Raw genomic sequence first — 15,037 nt, forward strand, 5'->3', positions numbered from 1 at the left:
AATTCATTCGGCATTTCTCAATTTATCTGCATCCCCCTTGGATGGTGGGATTGAATTTGGTAAGAATACCTTTCAGGAGACACCAAATGAAAAAAAAACAGGATGGCATTCGTTATGCACAATAGCCAAAAGTGGAAACAACCCAAGCGTCCGTCCATGACTGAATGGAAAAACAAAATGTGATCTAGCCCACAATGGAATGTTATTCAGCCCTAAAAAGGAATGAAGTGCTGATTTATGCTACTATGTGCATGAACTTTGAAAATATAATGCTGAGTGAAAGAAGCCAGACAAGAAATAACAAATATTGTACGATTTCACTTATGTGAAATAACAAGAATAAGCAAATTCATAGAGAAAGAAAGATCAGAGGTTACCGGGGGCGGGGGAAGGGGAAATTGGAGGGTTACTGCTTAATGCAGACAGAGTGCTGTTGCGGTGATGGAAAATTTTAGTAATGGAAGGTGGTGATGGTAGCATAACATTGTAAATGTAATTAATGCCACTGAATTAAAAATTGTTAAAATGGCACATCTGATGTTACATATATGTTAGCACCGTAAGAAATAAGCAAAACGAAGATGTGTGGGACACTGGCCAGGAGGAGCTAACTAGGAATTGGGCAAACCCTTTTAATAAATATCTTCCAAAACCAACAGAAAGATGGCGTGAAGGAGAAATGAGTTCCCCTCAAAGCACATGTCACGGTCAGTGAGAGCCGCGGAGGCCGTGGCCCGAGGCCAGGTCCCAGCCCTTGGCCTTTCTCTCCCCTCCCTGCAGCGGGGACCGCGGGGACCGGCCACCTACCGTTGATGATGCGGGCCACCCGCCACAGCCGCAGCAGGATCAGCAGGCCCAGGGCCTCGAAATCGTGCTCGCGGAACAGGAGGACGATATCCAGCACGAAGGAAACCACCACCACGATGGAGTCCAAGATCTCAAACTTGTGGTGGAAGAACTCCAGGCGGAAGACGTATATTTTAAAGAAGATCTCCATCATAAAGAAGGTCAGGATGGCAATGCTCAGAAAGTGGAACACCTGAGGGGACAAGGAGCCACAGTGAGAGCCCACCAGGGCCCGGGGCCACGGGCGAGGCAAGCACACGGGCCGGCTGACCCCGCGTGTGCACCTGCCCGGGTTGCCACAAAGGGGGTTCCTTCCTCAGGCCACACTGACTCCCCCGGCCACGCCCCTCCCTGCTCTTTACGGGAAGTTGGGCAACATCTATCAGAATGAAAAACGTACGTATCCTTTGGTCCCCCAGCAATCCCATGGCAGCAATTTGTCCTACTGGTAAACTCACATGTGCACAGATGTGTTGTAAGGATATTTGCTGAAGCATTGTTTGTAGAACAAAAGAGAAGCCACCACATAAACATACATCTGAAGGCACTATCAAATGAATTACGGCATCTCCCCGCAAAGCAGCACACAACTGGTCAAGACTGAGGCACAGCTCCGACAAGAGACAGGCACCGACTAGCAGTGGTCACCAAGGTAGGTGGTAAGTGAGAAGAGTTCTGAGGCCTTGGTTTATGCATACCAGTCCTCTAACCAGCCCCGGTTCTGGGGCAGGGAAAGTACAGAGTGAGCTGGGACATCTTCTTGGACCAGAAAGCAAGGAAATGCTCAAAGATGTGAGAAGTCATGTTAAAAGGACACAGCTGTCAGCTTGAGGAGGCTCACAATGACCAAATTTGGGACAACTGTATCAACAAAGAGTGATTACAATTGGTTATAACACACTGATTTAAAAAGTCCATGAGTCCACGGTGATAGCTGTACACACATGCACATAAATGGAATAAAAAGAAGGCTCCTCTTAATAGAAGCATTTCAGCTATTAAATGTAGAGAGAAAGGATTAGCAAATCACCCCTTTGCACCACCCAGTGTATTCACTGACTCAGGCAAGGATGGCCAGTGGATGCCAAAGCCATGGTGGATGTTCTTTAGGAAGAGGACATTTTCATGTACCAAAGAATCAGTGGGCAGAGGGCTCACAACTGCAAAGGAAAAGTGTCCGTGGACAGTGGAGCCGTTGACCTTTCACCTCATACCAAGTGATCCGACTTAGCACTGCTAACTGTGGGACCCCGCCCCCCACCACGACGTGGTGCGATTGAGGAGGCAGCCCAGCAGGGAAGAGTTCTTGCTAACGAGCCTCTGGACCAATCCTCAGCTGCACAGGAAGTACAGGCAACAAAGGGACAAATTAAATGACCTGTGAGGAAATAATCAGACAAATCGAGAACGTGGGACCTCCTCCTGGAAGACAGTCCCAGACTCTTCAAAAAGCCAATGTCATGAGAGAGATGAGAAAACGGTGAGGCGGGTGAGGGTGAGGATGGACCTCTTTAGGTTCAAGGAGACTGAGATGTAACTGAAACTCTGGATCCTGGCTTGAAAAAATTCTTGGAGGAATGAGGAAATTGGAACATGAAGTGGTTATTAGATACTGTGGAGTTATTGGTAATTTTCTTAGGTGTGATCGTTGTGGTTATACTGAAGTATTGACTTGGTGAAGTGTTGTGATGTCTGTAACTTACTGTTTTTTATTTTTTACTTAATGCAATTTTATTGCAATATATTCACACACCACACAGTCACCCAAAGTGTACAACAGTTGTTCACAGTATTGTCATATAGTTGTGCATTCTGTAACTTACTTTTAAATGGTCAAGCAAAAAGAAATATGTGTGCCTCTGTGGGTCTACAGAGAGATAAAGCTAGTATGGCAAAATGTATATTTCACATTTTTCGTAATAAAGAGTTGAGACAAAAGAAGCTAGAGGGGAGGAAAGCTATTCATCCATCTATGCAAAGACGAGGTCTGGGCCCAGGAGAAAACTGGCCCCGGGATGCCCCTGGGAAAGGAGGAGGAAGGAGGCTTGGTAATTCTGAACCCCCTCAGTCACCACTTGAAAAGACATGTGCTTGCAGGAGCAATTCACAATTTTTACAAGTGTGGAGGGGCGCCTTTTAACCTTAGTGGCCTTCTCCCAGGGCATTTCTGGCAGGCCCAGGCGTGGGGCACTTTGGGTGTGTCCCCTGCACCTTGGGGAACTTCTGAACTCGGCTCCGGCGTGGGAACCACGTTGAAATGTCCACAGGACAAGGCGGGAGGACAACCAGTCACCTGCCTTTTGGGGACAGGATATTCTATCATGCTCACATTTAGACAATCCCTTGAGACACACTCCAGAGCTCAGTGGTCCAAAAAGCTCAAGATTTAAGCCCTTAAGCAAAATGAGGAGGTTTCCTGCTTGTAGTAAATGCTTCTCTCTCTTTTGGAAAGGAAGACACTTCCTCTGCTCTTTGGCCCAAGACCTTGCGGCTGCGAGCCTGCCCCGGAGCTGCTGAGCAGGGCGCGGTGGCCATCCAGCCCGGCCTGCGAACAGAACCCACTCCCAAGCCAGACCTGGTTACCCGTGAACCCGTGATACTTTAAGAAACGCTGGCTAAGTATTACTTAGTTGAAAACAGTAGGTGCCCCAAATGGCTCACTAACCAAACTGCAAAGGCGCTCAGGCCAGGGGCCCCCCAGCGTTGGAAGAGCAGACCACGGGGGAGCCGCGCCTGGGGCAACGCTTACAGGCCGAATCCCAGGCCGAATCCTAACCGGGAGTGAGCGCCCCACCTCCCGCCCCAGCCTGAGGCCCGGGCACAGCGGCCTCAGGACCACACGGCAGCCCCCACACTGGAGGGGAAGGGGCGCCGTGGGAACCGGATGTCAGCCAGGTCCGAATGTGCTTGCTCTACCGAGTTCTCCGGACGAGTCCTAGCTACCGAGGACCCCAGACTGCTCTAGAGCAGACACGTCCAGGAAACACACTGAACACCTACTGTGTGCTCAGTGCATTAGGGCAACAAAGGAATTCAGGGGTTCTGCCCTCAGGAGCTTATTGTCCTGTGGAAGTGACAGGTACCAACCAGAGCCTGACCTGGGCAGGGAGCTCCAGTGGCAGGATTTGGAAGGCAATGTTCCTGCTCAGAATGGAGAGCTTAGCTTGATGGCATCAGGCCCCATCACTGCCTGAAGGGAAAAAAGCCTGAGCTCGGCTCTGCCTGCCGCATCCCTGCCTCTTCCTCCAGGAAGTCTGTCCTGATGCGCCCACCAGGGCTCTGCTCCTCCCTGCTCCCATGGCCGCCCTCCCCGCCAAGAGCATCACCACTCTGCATTCCCAGGGGCCTGTCTCCCCTACAGTCTCCCTCTGCTTTGTAAGGCCCAGAACCTTCCCTGTTGGACCCTGTGGCTAGTACATAGAGTGGTTCAATCAGCATGTGTTTAATGGATGGATGGGTGGGGGGAGCCCGGGGGCTTTCCACTTTGCCACCCCTGGGGTCTTCATGACACACACAGCCCACCACACTTCACTCAAGGTGCTATGGTTCTCCCAATAGAAAGAGAGGCACACCACGGTCAGGCCCATGTGCAGAAAAGTAGCCTCCCGCCGAGGGTAGGGTCCTGGGGGCAGGCGGGAGGAGGGGCACGTTCTCTGCACCCCTCTGCCCGCCCTCGGTGGAGTGAACTGCATCAGGAAAGTGCCACGAGAGCTGCTGACACATACCCGGGCCGCGTAGTTATTCATGTCGGGCTGGATGATCTTCAGGTCCAGGACCAGCTCAGCGAGCACCAGGAGGGCATCCAGGACCACCAGGCAGATGATGATGACCTGGGGCCAAAGGGAGGAGAGTCCGTGAGTCTTAACAGGGAGCCGCCTGGCATCTCTCAGAGCTGCCCTGGAAACATCCGAGTCTAACCAGGGACTGGAGGCTGCTGCCAAAGCCTGGGTGCTGTCCAGGGAGCTGTGGGGGCCAGCTGCCTCGCCAATGGAAGCCCCCCGTGTGCCAGGCCAGCTCTCCCCCCGGGCGGGCGCTGCCTGCCCTGCCCTCGAGGAGCAGCTCAGTACAGCTCATTTACCAGCTCCTTGGTCTTTCGCTAACTTGCTCAGTGTTTCTCGAACAGCCTCTCTCAAAGCAGACTGCCAATTCTTAGATGGAAAACAAACAAACAAAAAAAACAAAAAACAATAATGTTTTAAAGTTGTTTTTTTTTTAAGTATTTCTTGGGATTCCCTCTGCTGAGGTATGAACAAAACGGGTGTTCAATAAATAATTTAAAATGGGCCAGCCTCAAAGTCCTGAGCCCATCACACACGCAGACCAGAGAGAAGCACGGGCCCAACTCCTGTGCGCTCGTTAGGGGGTGAAGGGGAGACTGAGCCCTGGATTTCCTGGAGAGCTGAAAAGAGTGGAGAAAAGACAATCTCCAAAGCAGTCTTAGGCAGTAGGTGCCCAGGGGCTTTGTGGCCAGAGCGGAGGAGGATGGGGCCAGGGAGGAGTGAGAGGTCTCGCTGGAGGTTGTGGGAAGCCATGGGGGTGAGGGGTGCAGGTGGAGGGGTGGTCACGGGACGGAGGGGTGAGGGTGTGCGCAAGGGCACTGACGGTGGTGGGAGGTGACTGCATGTGGGGAGACCCTGGGTACATGGTGCGGGTAGTAAAAATGGCAGCAACAGAAGGAACCCCAAAGGACAATGGAGGGCCCCTTTCTTACCCTAGTAAGAGATGACTCTTACACTCGCAGATCGATAAATTTTGATCCCTGAAAATTAATCTGTTATTATATTGGGGTACTGGGTTGGATGGTGTCCCCCAAAATTCATGTCTACCCTGGAAATTGGGAAGATGATCTTCTTTGGAACAAAGGTCTTTGCAGATGTCAGCAAGTGAAGGGGAGGCCACGCTGGATGAGGGCAGGCCCTGGACCCGAGGACTTGTGAGGAGAGAGAACTGTGGGCACAGAGACAGAGACACACGGGGGAGAAGGCCACGAGAAGGGGGGGCAGCGCTGGAGTGACGCGTCTACAAGCCGAGGACTGCCCCGGACAGCCATGAGCCACCAGGAGCCGGGAGAGAGGCAGGAAGAGACTCCCCCAGAGGCATCGGAGGGACCCGGGCCCTGCGGCCCCGATTTCAGACTTCTGGGCTCCCGAACCGAGAAAATTAAAGGTCCGTCGTTTCAAGCCACCAGGCTTGTCTCTGTTTATTACGGCAGCCCTGGGAAACAGATATACTTGGTAAATCCTGCAGTTTCAGGTTTAAATTAAACAGGTTCAGGCCTATGCCAAACACACTATTAAACCTTGTGACCATTTTAACCTTTAGCTCTAAGTAGTCCGGTAATGAAGGTATTTGATGACATGGCTTATTGTGAAAATCGCATGGTAAATTGCTTTGTAATGAAGTTTTCACACAAATCCAAATTCAGTAGCTTAAAAAAGATTCAAGCCCCTGGTGTCCCTCCACCCCCTTCATCCGTGGTTTTATTTTAGAGCCAAAGGCATCTGTGCGTTCACCATCAAGGCACAGACATGGAGAGGCAGACCCAAGGTCAAAAATCACAAGGCCCGGGTCCCCGTCCCACCCCCATGCTCTAAGCTCAAGGACCCGAATTTGCGGGTTCAGAGGGCACCAAGTCACAACGGAAAATGCTGAGAAGTCAGAAGCTGGTTAACTCCAAATCCTCGCCTGGAATGAGGGCCTGCGCGGGCCTCGGGAGGCCACGGGGACGGCGGCAACGTTACGGGAGATGACGTGTGAGAAGCACTTAGCACAGGGCCTGGCCCGTGGTGGGCAGATGCCAAGGAGGAGGCCCCTTTATCCCTGGGGTGATTTTCCCCTGGCCCGGCTCTAGGCCCGAATGCCCCGGGTTCTCTCCCAGGGCCGTGCCCTCCCCGTGCAAGAAGAGACAGCATGTCCACTGCCGTGTCCATGTCTCCTCTCTCTCTCTGCCTCTGCCTCTGCCTCTGCATAAATATATATCATGTCATCTTGGTCACTTCACACTATCGAAACGGGTGGGGATTACATCCAAGCAAAGGATTCCAGAACTTTCTCATATGCAGATTCGACCTGAACCTTTATTCCCTCCTCCAGTCTGGCCTCCCTGCCTCCACCCTGAGCCCCTCCACGAAGTGACAGGTGCCCAGCCTCCCACCACCCACACGCCGAGGCCCTTCGAGGGTCACAGGATGGAGGCCGCACGGCCGGGGTGACCGGGCCTGCCTTCGCCGCCCCCCTCGCCAGCTGCCCCACACCACTTGCGCCCTCTCAGTTCCTCAGACCGTCGCTGCTTGCCCCGCAGGGTCCCCCTGGCCTGGAGAGCTCCTCCCCTCCCCATCGCGGGGTCACCGACACGCACCCTTCAGGTGGCTGCTGGGAAGTCCCTGCCTCCGAGATGCGTCCTCAGGCTCCCAACCCTCCACCAGGCCACACCCAGCGCCAGGGCCTCGCAGAGCCCCTTCCTGTCTCCCTGCACGGAGTGCCCACCGGCAGCCAGCCTCTGTCTGTTGACAGTTGCCCCCCCACAGGCCACGGGATCCGTGAGGGCAGGGACCTCGTCTGCATTTGCCACTGTACCTTGGCATGTGATAGGTGCCCAATGAGCGAATTTCAGGTGAATGAACAAGCATCTCCACTTATTTTATAAAAGTCACTCCTCTCTTTTACCAGTGGGAGTGTCTGCAGGGGTCCCAGCTCAGGGTGCACCCCCAGCCCCCAGCAGGCCCAGCGGCTCACGAGCCCAGGCAGGGGGGCTGGGACCCTGAGGGGTGTGGCTCAGGGCTCCCTCTTGCAGCTGGGAGGAAGTTGGCTCCTTCCTTCTCCTGAAATTGTGGGTTTTGAATTTCAACCCCAACAAGTTAATCCCACGTTTCCTTTCCTGTCACAGCCAGAGGGAAGGAGCTGGTGTGTGAGGAGGGCTGAGCTGTCAGCTTGTTTCAACACTTGAAGCCACTGAGAGGGGGAAAAATAACATGTATTCTTCTCTTTTAACCCCGGAACCAAGTCAGTGATGGGCGAGGCAAGGCCTGCTTCTCTCTGCTTCTAGAAAGACCATTGGCACTAAGGAGGAACTGGTTTATTTCAGTTTAAAAGGAGGCCTACAATAGCATCCCCAAAGCGGCTCATGTCACTGGGCCTCCAGCATTCTCTGGGGACTCGGAATGTGCTCCCAGACACCTGCCGGCCACCTCGGGGCTCAGGGATGGGGGATGGGGCATTTGGGGGGGGCTGGCCAGACTCCACCTGCATTTGTCCTTCAAAACGTGACAAGGTCAGGACACTGTGCTCTGTAGAAGGCCCGGCTACCTCTGCTATTCCTTGAAGTCCTTGTGGCCCCTCCCGTGTTCTCCCCATCACCTCACCTGGAAGTCGGTGCTGGTGGAGCCAGGCAGGTGACGCTGGCATCACTTCATGGAGGAGGAGACTGAGGCCCCTGCAGGGATGAGTCTCCAGGAGGGACGGGGCCCTCCTGGCCTCGTTCACCTCACTCAGTGAGTGCGGCACTCAATGGTTGTTGAATGAATGGATGGATGGATGAATGCTTTTTTCACCTCCAATGTTTACCCTTTAATCTACTTTTTAAAAAATTGTGATAAAATGCACATAACATACAACCACTGTAATCATTCTAAAGTGAATAGTTCGGTGGCAATAGCACCTTCACAATGTTGTGCTACCATCACCTCCGTCTAGCTCCGGAACACTGTCATCACCCCGAACAGAAACCTGCAGGCACTGCACTGGACTTCACTCTCCAGTCCTCTCTCCTGCCAGCCCCGGCTAACTCGAATCTACTTTCTGTTTCTAGGAATTTGCCTTTTCTAGATAATGCCTATAAATGGACTCATACAATATTGGGCCTTCTGTGACGGGCGTCCCTCACTTAGCGTGATGTTTTCAAGGTTCATCTATGTCATATTGGTGCTTCGTTCCTTTTCATGGCCGACTAATATTCCACCATGTGGAAAGACCACCTTTCGTTTATCCATTCATCCCTTGGTGGGACCTGGGTTCACTCTTGGGTCGTGATTCATTTAACCCATGACATCTTGGGGTCTGCGCACCGCGGTGGGGGTGCTCTCCGGGGCACCAGGGAGAGGCGGTGGCAGTGTTGGTCGAGCCAGGCCGTGTGACTCTCCCCCACCCACAGTGTCCCGGGGCCCTGCCCCACCTACCTGAAACCTGTGGGAACTGAAGAGCTTCCTCAACGTGGCCCTGAAGTCGAGGTGGGGCCTGGGCGCAGCGTCTGGACCAGCCCTTGCGTCGGCGGCCCTGCCTTCCTCACTGGAGGCCGGCGTTGGCAGCTGCCCTTCCTCCTCCTCCTCCTCCTCCTCCTCCTCATTCTCCCACTTCTTGTAGTTGACGTTCCAGGTGTGGTAGTCGTCCCCGACGACGGTGAAGTGCTTCAAGAACTTGCTCATCCTGTCGGCGGAGGCCGCCTTGGCCCTGCGGGGGACGGTCTGGGGAGGGGAGACAGAGCAGGCGCTTTAGGTGGGCGGCCCTGGGACCCCGTCTAGCCCTGGCCTGCCTGGGCACCACGTTGCTCTGACGGGGCAATGGGCCCCGGGTGGGCCGGGCTGGGGGTGAAGATGGCCCCAGAGCGCGCACAGCACCTCACAGGCCCGGAGACGGGAGGTCACGGCGGTTTCTTGTGCTTTTATTTTTGGAATCCAGGGTCTCTGAACCGGTGAGGCAACAGGAAACCCCAGGCCCCGTCGGCCTGGCCCCGTGGTCTGCCTGGCAGTAACCAATGGAACTGGCTCTGCAGCCCAGTCACAAAGTACCCACTGCGGGCTCGGGTTTAAACACCGGAAGGGCTGGCCTCATGGTTCAGGGCCATCAGAACCGAAAGGCCGGAGGTAAGAGTTGGCGGGGTGGGGGTGGGTGGGGAAGCCACAAGTAAAAGTGCAACAGCAGTGAGTCTCTGCTTCACGCCACGGGTCAGTTCTTGAAAGGTGAGTGGCAAATGGATTTTTAAAATAATTTCTGTTAGTGCTATTTGAAATATACTATGGATAGTTGTTAAAGAGATATGGCTTTAAAGTCAAAGCAAGTAATGTCCCCCTTGTCCAACTTACCCCACCAGATATCAAATTTTTTATAAAGTTAAATAATTAGAAATTTCTAGCATGTGTACAAGAACAGGCAATATGACCAGCATAACAAGAGAAGAGAGCTCCAAACACAACCCTGTCCCTGTGGTAACCTGGGTTGATGGTGAAGGGATTTCAAATCATGGGGCAAGGCTGGAGAAGTTAAGAAATCTGGTGTTCCCCACAGGAAAAAAAAAAAAATCAGATCCCTACCTCTTGCCACACAAAATCCAGATGCGTTAACATCAATGTATATAAATGTATAAAACAAAACTTTAAAACTCTTAGAAGGAAATATAGGCAAATGTCTGCATGTTCAGGAAAGATCAGAGCCCAGAGAGCTCACCTGTCCCATCTGGCACTGTTTCAGAGATGGGGGGCGTTTCTGGGATAGGAGCATTTCAAGCTGGGGGGCCAGGCTCAGTCAGCAGCCGCCCACTCGGGACCAGGACTGAGCCCCCTGGCTCCCCGTCCGCTGCCCTTCCCTCTCTTGTGGTGCCTTGTGGGTTTCCAAGCACCTCTTTTACAAGCCTCCCCTGAACCCCAACATTTTCTTAAGCACCCTGGGAAAGTCCCTGGCGCTACAAAGACTGCAGGGCTAGGTTGGAGGAGCAGCCCCCAAATTCTACATCCAGCAATCCAGTGGTTTGTTACCAGCATGGAGATGGGCAACCTCGGAAACGGCTGAGCCCCCGCCTGCGCCCGGCTGCTCTCTGGGCTGGGATGCTCGTCTCCGCGTGGCCCCCTCTCACCCAGGCTGGAACCCAGCTGAGACGTCACTTCCTAGAAGCAGCCCCTCCCAGACCCCTCAGATCTAAACCCCCCAGTTAGGCTCTCTCCTCCTATTCATTACTTTTCCTTCAAGGTCCCTTATCACCAATTATAATTAGAACTCGACTGGTTTCTCCCTCCTCGCTAGCATCTAAGCTCCAGGAAGGCAGGGTTGTGTCCCCAGGGTCTCGGGTGACACTGACCTAGAGCAGAAGCCCATCAGGCTCCCAGTGATGGAGGGCGGTGAGCCCCCATCCCACAGTGGGCTGCGGGCCTCTCGGCCTGGACCACCTGTCTCCGGGTTGCGAAGGGCAGGCCGGCAGGACTCATGACCTTTTTCTCAGCCTGCTGGGAGCCTCAGGGTACTTTGCAAAACCCACATTTATATTTCACAGAAGAGGAAATTTTTCTATCTGAAACTTTGCGACCAGTAAAGAAGCACCTTTCAGTAATTTGGGATGAAAATATTTACAGTATCTAGTGGAGCAGAAAACAACTCCAGTTTTAAGTCAAGAGCCTGTCAGAAAAGCTCCAGAAAAGAGCAATTATATAGCTGGTCAAGAAAATGCTGTTGCCTCAACAATCTCGCCACCCACCCTGGACCCTCGGCTTTTGGGTTCCCCCACCCTTCTCGGGCTGAGGAAGCGCTGAGCTCAAGCATGCAAAGCAGCAAGCCTGTGCCCGGCTGAGAGCAGCCCCTCCATTGGTGCTGGCTGTTATCACTCCTTCAACACTCTCACCTCGACTCCTCCAACTCCATCCCCATTTGCGGCAATCCACATTTCACTTCTCCGTTCCTCTGTCTCTCCCCAGCCTCTGCAACACCCAGCCTTTTCAGTTACATGAACTGATACACTTCCTTCGTTGCTTAAGCTAGAATGAGTTTGTTTCTGTCACCTGCAACCCCAAGAATCTAAGCAGTGGAGTCACGGACACTGGACGCCTCCTTTCTCCATCTCCCTGCTGTCCCTGTGTCTCCGAGGTAGCTCTCACTGAGGCCCCCTTCCCCCAGCCCAGAACTCTGTCCGGCCAACCCGACTGTACCGCATCATCTGACGCTGTGGACTCCCAATCTGCTTGACAATTCCTCCCGAGTCTTCTCCTGCCCTCTGGCTGCCCCTCCTCAGTCTCTGGTCCCATGTCCCCTCCGCCATGCCAGGAGTCCTTAAGACCCCATTCCTAACCTTGTCCTTGTGCTGAGATGCTCCCCCTCTGTTGGCCTCGGCAACACCTATATTTTCAGCGCTGCTCATGCCCAAATCAAAATCTCCAGCCTCATCTCTGATATCCTGCCAGATCATTACAGTCGATCCTCATTATTTATGGATTCTGTATTGCGAATTTACCTAACTTCCTACAATTTTATTTGTAACTCCGAAATGAACACTCAAACTGTTTTCACTGTCAATACATGGGCATGTGCAGAGCAGTGAAAAATTTGAGCTGCTCAATGCGTATGTCCCCAGCTGGGGTCCAACAAAGCGGTGGTCTGTCTTCTCGTTTCAGTTTTCGTACTGGAAGTGTCCTTTGCACGGTATATTTAGTGCCACATTTTTGTGCTTTTTGTTGGTGATTTAAAATGGCCCCCAAGTGTAGTGCTGACGTGCTGTGTAGTGGTCCTAAGGCTGTGATGTGCCTAATGGAGAAAATGGGGTAGCTAAGCTTTATTCGTGTATGAATTATAGTGCTGCTGGTCATGAATTCAATGTTAATGAATCAACAGTGTATATTCAATAAGGTGTCTTTAAACAGACATGCACATAAAACAAGGTCACGTACTGATCAGTTGACAAAAATATGACCAGAAGCTCACAGGAACCTGAATCTGTATTTCCCCCAGGGGCAGTGGGTCAGTGTTCACTAATTCAGTGCCTGCAGTCCTCATGGAACATAACTACCGCAAATAACAAGAATCAACTTTTGTTTGTTCTGACTTGAGATGTCCAGATGGAACTCATTATCTTTCCCCCCATATCCATGCTCCTCCTTTCGTGTTCCCCTCGGGAAAGATGCCCCATGCACCCTGTCGCCCCAGCCAGGAACCCAGGAACCTTGGCTTTTCACTCTCCCATAAGCCCCTCAACTCCCTAAGCATTGCTCACACTCCTTCTTCTCTCCTTCATCTACCACCATCACCTCTTGCCCGGACACCTATGGAAGCTTCTTTGCTCGGCCTCCTGCCCCGGCTCTGCTCCACCTGCAGTCCTTTCTCCAAACAGTCTCAGCCACAGTCATCTTTCTCAAATGCAAATGTGGCTGTGCCCCTGCCCCCTGTCCACCAGGCTTAAACCCTCCCCTACCCCCTCCCCACTGCCTTCAGTATAAGTTGAAGCTCTCTTGGGTTCCTGACGACCCTGTCTCCTCTCCAGCCTCATTTCTTCCCAGCCTCCCGGCCTTCTCCAGCTACCATGAACTCTGGGAGAGTTCTGGGGGCCATTGTGCTTTTGCTGACATCCAGAACTTCATGCATCCTGCCTCCACTATTCAGAATACCCTTTGCCAGCCTTATCCTATTTATCTTGCAGGTCGTAGGCCTAAATTTTACCACCCCCTGCTGGGTGAGGGTCCTTCCTTGACTTCCCGTCATGCCACTTATCACCAAGCCACGGAACACCTCAGTCTTGTCTGTCTCCTGCACTCAATGGTGAGCTCTTTGAGGGCAGCAACTCTTCCTTCCGGACATGGTTGCAGCTCAAAAAATATTTAATAAATGAATTAACAACAACAAATCACAGGAGCCACACCTCAAAGCGAACGGATCACTTATTTCTGTTTTCGCATGACAGACAGTCTACCAGAAGAATTGCTACCAGGGAGAGAGGGAGTGAAATGAGAAAAACAGACCTAGAAGTGATGGAGAAAACACGGTCTTTTGCAGGTTTATTTTTACAGGCTCTCTGAAGCCTTACCACCTGCAAGAGGGGAAAGTCCCCGTCTCATGGGCATCCATCAACCACAGAAAAGGTACATTTTAAGCAATTCAGCCAACTCCCAATTCCCAGGGCCCAACGAGTCCCCATCTCCTTGTTCTCTCCCAGGGTCTACTTTTGGGGGCCTGATTTGCTGACTGAGCCCCACCCCCAAACTCCAACAATAGCAGTAACAGCTATTATTACCGATTGTTAACCGCATGCCAGGCATGCCGCTGACTTCCTTCCCTGCACTCTTTCATTTTAGCTCCCAACAGTCCTCTGAAGTGGAGGCCTTCATTTTGGGTCTTCGCGAGGGAGGTGACTTGTCCAAAGTCACAAACTGCTGGGAAATGGCAGGGCCAGGCCCTGCCCCTGGGCTGGGCGGCCTGGGAGCCCGTGCTGTGCCATGCACAGCCGGCTGAGAGACAGCCAGGCAGCAGCGCCTGGAGGCCTGCCTGCCTTCTAAGAGGGTGCAGTGGGCGAATACTGTCTTCCCAAGATTCATGTCCACTTGGGATCTCAGAATGTGGCCTTATTTGGAAATAGGGCCTTCGCAGATGTCGTTAATTAAGATGCGCGCAGAGTGGATTAGGGTGGGCCCTAAATCCAAAGCCTGGTGTCCTCATAAGAAGAGGAGGGACACAGAGGGTACACCAGGGGAGAAGCCACGTGGCAACGGAGGCAGACACTGGAGCAATGCGGCCACAAGCCAAGGAGCGCAAGGGATGGCCGGCCAGCCCCGGAAGCAGGGAGACAGGCGTAGGGTGGATTCTCCCTCCCAGCCTGCGAGCACCGTGATTTGGGGCTCTGGCCTCCTGAACTGTGAGAGAACAAAGGTCTGCTGCTTTAAGCCGCCCACTTTGTGGTCATTTGTTACAGTTGCCCTAGGAGAGTAATTCAGAGGGCGTGTGCATGCGTCAGCCTACAACGGGGCGCCCGGAGGACCTCATGCTCGCTCTCCCTTTGTCTTTGCAGCCACACGTCCGCCCTGGACTCCAGGGAGGAAGCAGTCTCCTTCAGAAGGCAGACAAACACTCTCGCAAAAAGGCCATTTGCTGTGGCCCGTTCCGACAGCACCTGCTCTGCCCACTGCATCCCCTCTTCCTCCCGCTTCACTGCAACAATCCTAAGTGGGCAGGGCAGGGAGGAGCAGCTGCTTCTTATAGAAGGGGAAATTAAGGCACAGAGAGGGAGACCACTTCCCCCAAGTCACACAGTGTCACGGATCAGCGGCCGGAGGAGACAGGCACAGAGAAGTAGGCACTCTTACACACCACCTGGTGGCGTGTAAATGGATCTACCTTTTTTCAGAGGGCAACTAGGCAGTTTCTTTCATCTTTTCAAAAAATGTGTGAGGCTCTCTTATGTGCCAGGTATGGGAGCATGTGTGCACGTGTGTGTAATCAGCCTTAAACC

The 15,037-nt window shown here is 53.0% G+C and overlaps 1 protein-coding gene across 1 annotated transcript in view; it reads right to left on the reverse strand.

The window, feature by feature from the left end:
• The window catches only part of HVCN1 (hydrogen voltage gated channel 1), a 30,464-nt gene that overhangs the window by 3,083 nt on the left and 12,344 nt on the right, over positions 1–15,037 (reverse strand). Inside the window, exons 3-5 of the mRNA XM_037816712.1 lie at positions 9,021–9,305; positions 4,572–4,676; positions 808–1,039 (exon numbers count right to left, since the gene is read on the reverse strand). Of these exons, the coding sequence (XP_037672640.1) occupies positions 808–1,039; positions 4,572–4,676; positions 9,021–9,305 (622 nt within the window). The remainder of the gene's footprint in view (positions 1–807; positions 1,040–4,571; positions 4,677–9,020; positions 9,306–15,037) is intronic.

The sequence above is a fragment of the Choloepus didactylus genome, chromosome 23, assembly GCF_015220235.1.
Source record: "Choloepus didactylus isolate mChoDid1 chromosome 23, mChoDid1.pri, whole genome shotgun sequence".
Lineage (NCBI taxonomy): Eukaryota > Metazoa > Chordata > Mammalia > Pilosa > Megalonychidae > Choloepus > Choloepus didactylus.